This window comes from Rutilus rutilus (assembly GCF_951802725.1).
Source record: "Rutilus rutilus genome assembly, chromosome: 14".
Taxonomy (NCBI): Eukaryota; Metazoa; Chordata; class Actinopteri; order Cypriniformes; family Leuciscidae; genus Rutilus; species Rutilus rutilus.
In genome coordinates, this window is record NC_140219.1 from 16,814,410 (window position 1) to 16,823,599 (window position 9,190).

At 35.8% G+C, this 9,190-nt stretch overlaps 1 protein-coding gene across 7 annotated transcripts in view; it reads right to left on the reverse strand.

Annotated features, from left to right (window-relative positions):
• Positions 1 to 6,181, reverse strand: part of gria2b (glutamate receptor, ionotropic, AMPA 2b) — a 30,014-nt gene extending 23,833 nt beyond the window's left edge. For 4 of the 7 annotated variants that reach the window (XR_014629745.1, XM_084429807.1, XM_084429810.1 and 1 more), the window contains exons 1-2: positions 5,881 to 6,099; positions 5,643 to 5,783 (exon numbers count right to left, since the gene is read on the reverse strand). Coding sequence is in view for 6 of the 7 variants with exons in the window: in XM_084429807.1 (XP_084285933.1) it covers positions 5,643 to 5,783; positions 5,881 to 5,965 (226 nt within the window). In the remaining variant the exon portion in view is untranslated. Of the gene's footprint in view, positions 1 to 5,642; positions 5,784 to 5,880 lie in introns of all 7 variants that reach the window. The other 3 variants (XM_084429809.1, XM_084429808.1, XM_084429806.1) reach the window with 3 other exon arrangements.
• Positions 6,182 to 9,190: the final 3,009 nt, after the last annotated feature.

Sequence of the window (9,190 nt, forward strand, 5' to 3'; positions counted from 1 at the left end):
CATTAAATCAAGTCATTCAAAAACACTGACTCATTCAGGAACAAACAAATGACTGCCTATAGTGAGTCATTGGATCATTTATTAAACTGATTTAATACATTTAAAACAATAGATTGAAAACATTTTATTCGGAACCTCAGAAGCCTGGATATTGCAAGGCTTTTCTTTATAAGCCTAATTTTCAGGTTTTGTAAATCACTGAAATAAAAAATATATATAATTCTCCAGAATCATGAGAATCGCAATTTCTATTGGAAGAAAAAAATAGTGATTCTCGATTTATTCAGAATAGTGCAGCTCTAGTTCAAAGCTATAAACCATTTTATCCATTTTTAAACATGGATCGCAGGTGTGAACCACCTCTGGCCATAGCTGAATGGAGCACAGACTACTAAAATTGGCCAAATTGAGATGTTGACCAGTTCTGACTCTCACTCATTTGTCATGATGAGATGATGTACTGGACTTACGCAGAAATATGACAAAGCTGCGCTGTCTCACATGGCTCAGTCTTAAAAGCTCTTATTGAATGCCACACATTTACTGTTTCCCTCTGTATGAGAAGGCCGGGAAAAGAGGAAATCGAACTGTCAGATAATTTATGCAGCCCATTTCTGTTATGTGGCTGCAGCCAGGGGAAAAAAGGGCTTTTAATAGACGGGGGTCATCCCTGTGCGGGGTGGGGGATGAAAGAACTGCACTTCACTGAAGACAAGACACCTTCCCAACATAATTGCCATAAGGAATTTTCATCTTTCTTTTTGGGATTTCCTGGTTTTAAATGAAGTAGGCCTGTAATAATGATCATTTGACCCTTGTTGATGTAAATCATCTGAGCAATTCAAGTCAAACCATCTACTAAAGAAAAAAAAAATAATCTGTCGCTTTTACCTTGGTGGAAAATATGACGTTTAGCTGAGGCTAAAGGTTTTTTTTTCTTTTCTCCAGAACTTCTTGCGACAATACTAATGTGGATTATTTCATACATTAAGCCACCAAAATGGAAACATGAGGAAAAAATCGCGATGAGTCATAATGTGTCAAGTGCAGTTTTACCAAGAGACAGAGTCTGTCACAAGGACTAAAGTATGTATTTTAGTAAGACAAAATATGCAAAATATAGTTTCATGGGCAATAAGAAATACTTATGACTAGTAAACGTCCTCAATTCGTTCGGCATCGGCAGATGTGGCATAAAGTTATTTTGGACCCTGACTTCAAATCATTCACAGTTTCTAATGCTTTTTTCTGTTCCGTGCTTCTTTTTTTCTCAGCAGTGCAGCACTAAAGCCTTTCCCAGGCTGCTGTGTGACAGCCGGATCAGAGCGAGCAGTCCTGAGAACCCTGCTGTGTCAGGTAGGAAAAAACAGCAGGTCTTTTTAATTGAAAAGGGATCGAATCACCCAGTTAGCAGAGGATAGTCGAACGACTTATGTATGTACTGACAAGGGACAAGGATTGAAACACATGCAGCTATTGATCATGATCACGTAATTTATTTCCCACGGTTAATAGACTTCAAAATCCCAAACCAGACTGAATGATGTGGAAGGGAATAGGGTCCTCACTATTTAAGACTACTGATTTAGTATCTGGGGGTTTCATGGTTACAACATAGTGAAGCACAAATGCACTGAACAAGATCCAGCACTGGAAGTGCTTCCAAAACCAGGGACAAAACCACACTGGATATCAATCAGTGCTCCCAAGTGAAATTTTGTCCGCTTACATGCAAATGAATGTCCTGTGAAAGTACTCTGAAAACAGGAGTCATGGCACGTACAAAATTGATTTCACATAGATTAGTCTGAGTAAATATTTTGATATCCAAGCTCAGAATATATATTTTTATTAGGATAAATTTGTGTAAGTTGAATACACAACACACATTTACCAATTTGTACAATCAGTGCTGGCTAGATTATTTACAAATTGTAGTCCGTTACTGATTCCAAATTACATGACAAAAACTGTATTAGTAACATAATCCATTACATTACACATTTAAGGTAATATAATCGGACAACTTTTTGATTACTTTTAGAATACTTTTGACCTAACTCGATTATCACATTGATTTGAATAGGATAAGTATCATACTGATACAAAGAGAAAGAAAATATGTTCCATTCTTTGTTATCAACAACATGAAGTGCATTAAATATTATGGGGTTCATGATGGAACTGCAAGGGGTTCGTGAGTTTATTGTAAAGCTAAATGTTAAATTAAAATAAATCATTTTAAAATGAAAACAATCAAAAATAAAACATTTACTAAAAAAGCAATATATATTTAGTTTACCTGCATGTAATGTGACCATTAACCGACATCAGAGAACCGTGAACGTAATTGTATTATTTATTATTTAACTTACTGTCATCATTTTATTATTGACCTATAAACTAAAAAATTTAGGGAGTAAATATATTAGGTCAAAGGAGTTTCAGCTGACAAAAAAAGTTTTTGAATGTGTTTGAAAAGACAAAAGCCTCCCAAAGACAGTAATACATACTGTAGTTAAATAATTAAAATAATACTTATTGTGTTTGTCAGGAGTTGATTAGATATGCAGTGTTGCAAATGCAATGCTGAGTAAACACTTCTTAAAAGTGAAATGATTTCTGTAAATCCGGTGATCAAATGCTGTGTGGGTCTCAGTTTTCAGTGATAGGCACATGGCTGGTTGCTGGTCTGTGTGTTTAATTCCACAAACCCAGAAGATATTCTGAACATATAGCAGTAGGCTAATATACGATTAAAAAAAAGAAGTTCCAAAGTAGAATCAATGTATTATTATAAATCATTTACTGCCATTGTGAGAATAACATGTGATCCATAAAAAGTAACTGTAATCTGATTACGAGTATTTTAAAACAAAATATAATCAAATTACAAGTAGCCTACTTAATTATGTATCTAGATTACATGTAATAAATTACTACCCAGCACTGTGAGATGCTGATACAGTTTCCATCCAATTAATTTGACAATTAATCTTCAAGAAATGTCAAGGAGCAGCAGACTCTTTAAATGTATTTATCTACAACTAATCTGTGTTGTATTTTGTGCGATGTCAGCAAACGTGCTCCAGATATATCTTCCAGATAGATGGAAGGGCTAAGGAAAGCTGACCAGCACATCTGCTTACTTGACTCAAATACATGCATTTAAATATGAATCATAAATCCTCTAAATTAGATTGGGAGGCCCTGCGCAAACATAAAGCTTTTATGTTTGAAGCTGGGGTGTTTTATCATTCAGTCTAGTCCATTCCTATTTAGAATTTTTTCGTTTGTTCAGTGAAGTGAGCAAGCAATCATGGTCAAATCAGAACATAACATGATCGTTGCAGCTAACTCGTAACCTACCATTAATTGTGACACCTTTTCTTGTAAAGCAACAGAAAATATGTTATTCTAACACATACTACTGAAAACATATTTCTGAGTGGTCAATTTGAATCAATTTGAAGTTGGGATGTGGCAAACAACCATATTTACATGATAGTACGAGTGCCATCAATGCCTTTTGGGTTATATAGTATGTGGGTTGATTCACATCTGAGGATAAGTGCTAATATAATAATACACAGCATCTTGCCAAAAGCTATATAGCTTCAAAGGAGAAGAGTCTCATTAGCTGCATTTCATACCAAGGTGGCATATCTTGTAGTTTTTCTCATTAGAACAGCCATTTAACACTGGGCCATTCACAGTATTTGTTCTCGAGTTGTCATACTTCAGTAACAAGAATGACTGTAACTGACTCATGCCTAACCAACAACACAGAGCAAATGTCAGGTTTAGAGAGTAAATGTTTTTCAAACCAACAAGACCCATGAAGTCTTCCATATATCAGAGACCAAAAAGCAGTGTTGCATTATGAATCATATCATCGGTTGTGCTCTTCAAATTATTCATTTTAAGTAAAGCAAGTGTAAATGACATTTAGTGTGGTCCAGATTAAATACGACTGATGGACACATTCTCCCCAGCTGCTTTTAAAAAGACAAACTAAACTGTATGGAAAAGATTGAAAAAGATAAAGCAGTGCCTGTAAATGCATAGTGCCATCTAGGGGTTTTTATGTTTGAGAAATAAAATGAACGACGCCTGACAGACCAAATGTTAACACATAACACTCATCTTGGGGAAGAAATTCAGTGCTAAAGTACGTACAACAAATGAAGTGCTACACTATCATTATTAACAATATCAAAGAATACTAATTCTAAAAATGCATCTGTACTGAATAGGAAACTAAAACATCAAATAGAATGTTCTCATAAGGTTGTTAGGAGAAAGTTCTGCAAATGATTTAGATATGTAGTCTTTTTGAGAAAAATAATTGAAAAAAATGTAACTGAACCTCTTGAAGAGACAAGAATCATTTTCGAAATATTGCTTAGCAACAGCCCACTGAATACTTAATGAAATCCTTGAATATAAGTGATCCACTTAATAAAGGCTTCATTTATTCATGATCATCTCATAAAGTTCTTTACTGATTAAATCTAATGCAGTGATGGTCAGTAAATGTAAGAGAGGTTTCTCATACATTGAAAATGTCTTCTTTCTACTCTTTTGACCATTTGTAGCTCAACAGGCTACCCACGTTAAAACAGCAAATATGTGAATGCAAATCAACCGTATGGCATTTTCTAGCCTTGTGATACTGATAGACCACAAAAATTCCTACAAAAAAATATTGTGGCATAGTTTCAAATGTCTGGATATTTATACATTTCGTCTGCATTATAAACCTCCTGAGTTAAGCGGGTAATTTATTCAGATAAATGGACACTCTTGTAGCCTATGCTTTCTACGACATTAATCTTTATATTATCCTAAGACACTATATAAATATGTATATATATATATATATATATAAATTGAATGTTCATTGAATAATAATAATTGTAACATAACTTAACATAACTTGTGCAAAATGTGTACAAAATGTAATGAATCAAATCATCACTTTTGCATTTCATAATAACTATTTTTAACAAATATGTGATTGGAGCAGTCAATATGGGCCAAATTTGAACATCTGTCTTAACAAATCCATTCCTCCCTGCTTATGCAAAACAACCATTACAGATGTTTAGAAAAAGGCCATTGGGACCCAAACTTAAAGAGAAAATTGTGTGAGTGGTTAAATCTAAAAAAAATAAAAAATAAAAAAAGGTCAAAGGTGAAAGTCGTAATCCGGTTCAAAATTATGAAATTATTCAAATCCGGGTCAAATGCGACAACATAAATAAATAATATCCTATATAGCCTATATTTTTTTTAATGTAATTTTATACATGTAAACAGATATTCGTGATAACGTCAAAAAATCTTGGTTCTAGTAACATAAATATAGTAGGCTATTTATGTATAGCGTTTTCTTTACCGAAGACAATAGAATGGTTAAGCTGCTTCTGATGATGTGAGCTCGTGCTCATCTCCGTTACTGTGGAAACCAAGTTCACATCCTGCTATACACAAATTCCTACCAATAGCCACACTGAAACTTCAGCATGCAAACAAACTATCCATTAACACAGACGAAATGTAGAAAAACGAACAGCTGTAAAAACTATGCAATCACATGTATCTATATATAAAAAAAAGAAGAAGAAGACATAACTTACAGCAGTTAGTTACAGCGAAACTGTTAGCTACTTCCAGATTGTCGATGTGAGGCGTCAGTCTAAATTCAGCCGTTCCGAACTGAACCATTCCGATCCGAAACGCGCTGTATTCCTGATCAGCTCCCCTCGGAAACAAGCCCCCTGTGCGACACACACCAAAATATGCTGAAAATAATCATACCGTTCACACGAATTAAAAACGCTGATTTAACACAAATGACGCCCATATTAAACGTACCAATTTGAACACTTGGAGAGCCTCCAGTTGACAACCCACATAAAAGGGAAATGAGACAAATCGATAAATTCTTTAACTGTTGCATCTCCACGCCAGTGTGTGTTCACCCACTGTATGAAGGAAGTATTTGTCGTTTACACAGTGTTCAATCAAATCCGTAACATATTGAGGCGTTGCTGGAGAATGAGAGCGGCTGCTGCCTGCAGGTGGTTCCTCTATCGCGGACTCCTGCCTCAGTCCCGCTTCTGGAAGAATAATGCAGATTTCTCTCTCTCTCTCTCTCTCTCTCTCTCTCTCTCTCTCTCTCTCTCTCTCTCTCTCTCTCTCTCTCTCTCTCTCTCTCTCTCTCTCTCTCTCTCTCTCTCTCTCTCCCTCTCTCTCTCTCTCTCTCTCACCCCACTCTCTCCCTCCTGCTCCTATTCGCGCGCCTTCCTATGAGTTGATATTACCTTCACAAACATACAGAACGCTGCATTCACGGTAACTGGTGACGAATGATAACGAAACACGGGTCAGCGGTAACTTTAGCTATATATAAACTAGTTTAAAACACACGTGCCAAGTTCTTATTTATTTTTTAGTTCATTTTGCTTTCATACATTTTTGAAAAACCTTTAAACCATTTTATAAACACTATTTGAATTACCGACTCTAAAAATATCGAGTGCTATACAAGGTGGTGTAACCATCATGTAAAAATACTAAAATACTGTCCTTGCACCTTGAATACAGTTTTGAATAGGCCTACTTGAACACATTTTTTTTTTTTTCACATCTCTCTCAAACTAAAGTTTTCAAACATATTTTGAAGTAATCACTGAGTCATGAAGTTTGTGTTTTTTCAAAAGAAGGTAAAATGTGATCTTGACACACAAACAGGAGGGTCTAAATGGGTCTTTTCTGATTTGTCTTATGTAGTCACATGACAATACAGTGGCTTCCACCATGTTGGTTACACCAAACTGGCTGCATCCAGAATTGCATACTCTCTTGAGTAGGTAGCCTACTTACTTTGAATAGGCTAAGTAATTACTTAATGACCGCTAACAAAGTACGTTATGAATGTAATCCAGACATACTACATGCGCCATGTTGTCATTATCATGTGACCTATCAGCATCCGTTGCGTCGCTTCACTGCCATTCACAAATCCTCTCCCGTGGCCTCATGGGATAGTAAAGTGTCCATCGGATGCACACTTCAGAATCTCACCGGAAGAAGTAGGTCATCCGGGTACTATTTGTCTACACTTTTATGAGTAGCCTACTGTGAATTTAGACATACTTCTTTTGTCCCATACTTTTTTTCACCTACTATTTAGTAGGAACGTTATGCAATTTCGGAAGCAGCCACTGACTTTGATTTGGCTGACAAAGGTTTTTCAAATATTAATAAGATTTTTAAACAAAATTGCTTCAAAGAAATAATAATAAGAGCATGCCAAGCTACATATACCCCATACATTTTTATTGTCAAAAATTTCAGTATTTTACGAACTCTGGGCATATAAACCAATTTTTATTTTATTTTAAGCCCAACAAATATATAAAAGAAAGAAAGAAAGAAAGAAAGAAAGAAAGAAAGAAAGAAAGAAAGAAAGAAAGAAAGAAAGAGGTTAGTTATTTTAATTTATCCAGTTGAAAATGGACTTGGCTGATAGATATTCTGGTCCATTTCCCCTTTTAAAATGTGATGACTCACTCAATGAGAACAGGCGATCATAAATGAATGAATATTTTATAGTCATACAAAAAGTGCTAAATGAGACAGATTTTATTTTACCATCCATATAGGCTAAATATAGAGAGTACTTCCTCCATGGAAGTACTGCAGTGTATGTAAAGAGGGCTGTATCTAGGCATTCTGGGCCTCTTACTTTTTCAAAATAAAAATTGAATTTATTGTGAGCCCCATAAAATTAGAAATTGGATCTGTGCGCCCTTGAGTCATTCCCACCATTCACCCCACTTGCTATATATCCTGTTCTAGAATACTGGACTTCCTAGATTTTGGCCAAATCTCTGATGTATAGAAGTTGCATTGCATTCAGGACCATGGACAGGTCCCTCTCACCTCCATAAAACAAATGACATGAAAAGTGACCTGATTTGATGAGCCGAACATATAGCCACACTTCGTTATTTCTCTGGATGTCCATGTCTGTGATGAAACAAAGTCATTAAAATTTCATGAATATTTAGCATTGCACAGCTTTGAACCTCCTGTGAGAGCAGTCATTTTTTTCACACTATTTGTGCACTCATATGTGTATATATATGTGTGTGGATCATCGGTTTACATGATGTTTATTACACCTGTCCCAACCAATAACCCAAGCTATAGTTTGTACCTCTGTACTACAACTCTTTGTGCCATAGTTTTGCAGTGTACATCACAGCACGCTAAACCCCTGACTGCTTTCATTGCTAAATATATAATGGCAATGAATCTACTAATACTGCTCACAGATATCTGATTGGATTTTGGAAACTGTTCTGTTTGCCTCCACCTCCTTTTAGCACAGACCACAAGCAACACCTTAATCATCATCTCTTACAGCTCCCCAACTTCCATGTCCCAGTTTCATTCCCCTCGGCCCAAGCTCCATACTGCATGAGTTGCTAAAACAAGATCCCAGGCTGCAAGGTCTTCCAGAGTTAAATTGAAAATATAAAAACGGAGCTCACTCAAGTGATAAATGGAAAATTAAATATTTCATGATGAAAAAATTACAATGTGTTTATCTAAAGAAAGGTGAGGATAACCATAACCCAAGAGGGGGCTTTTAACCACGTTTAATCATCCAGGCTCAGGTACAGTAACTTCTAACCACAAGCATATTTTAACTTCAGTCAGTATGGCTAACATTCCCTGGAAGATCTTATGTCTGAACTGAAAGACAGTTTAATATAACATGCTGAATCTCTGTAAACAATGCTGTTTAGTCATCAAGTCACACAAACTATACCATGTTTGCCCAATATATGTCTTTGTAGAATTAAGAAAAGGAGAAAGCCATGTAGATGAATGACAAGCAAAAACTTAGTCTAAACTATAATTTGATCCATTTAAGCTTTAGTATATGTTGTTGTGCATGACACATTCATGCTCTCGCTTTCTCTCTCTGTGTCTTCTAGCACTCTTCAATGTCCTTTTTCATGCTCATGGCTGTTTATCAAGTGGGTCGTCCTCACATTAACACATTACTGCTCTATCCTCTCTTCTCCTCTTGGATAAGCCACCGTGAATTTACCCATATATGAGTAGAAAGGTCATGCAGTGGGCAAGGAGATTGGCTGAAGGACTAATG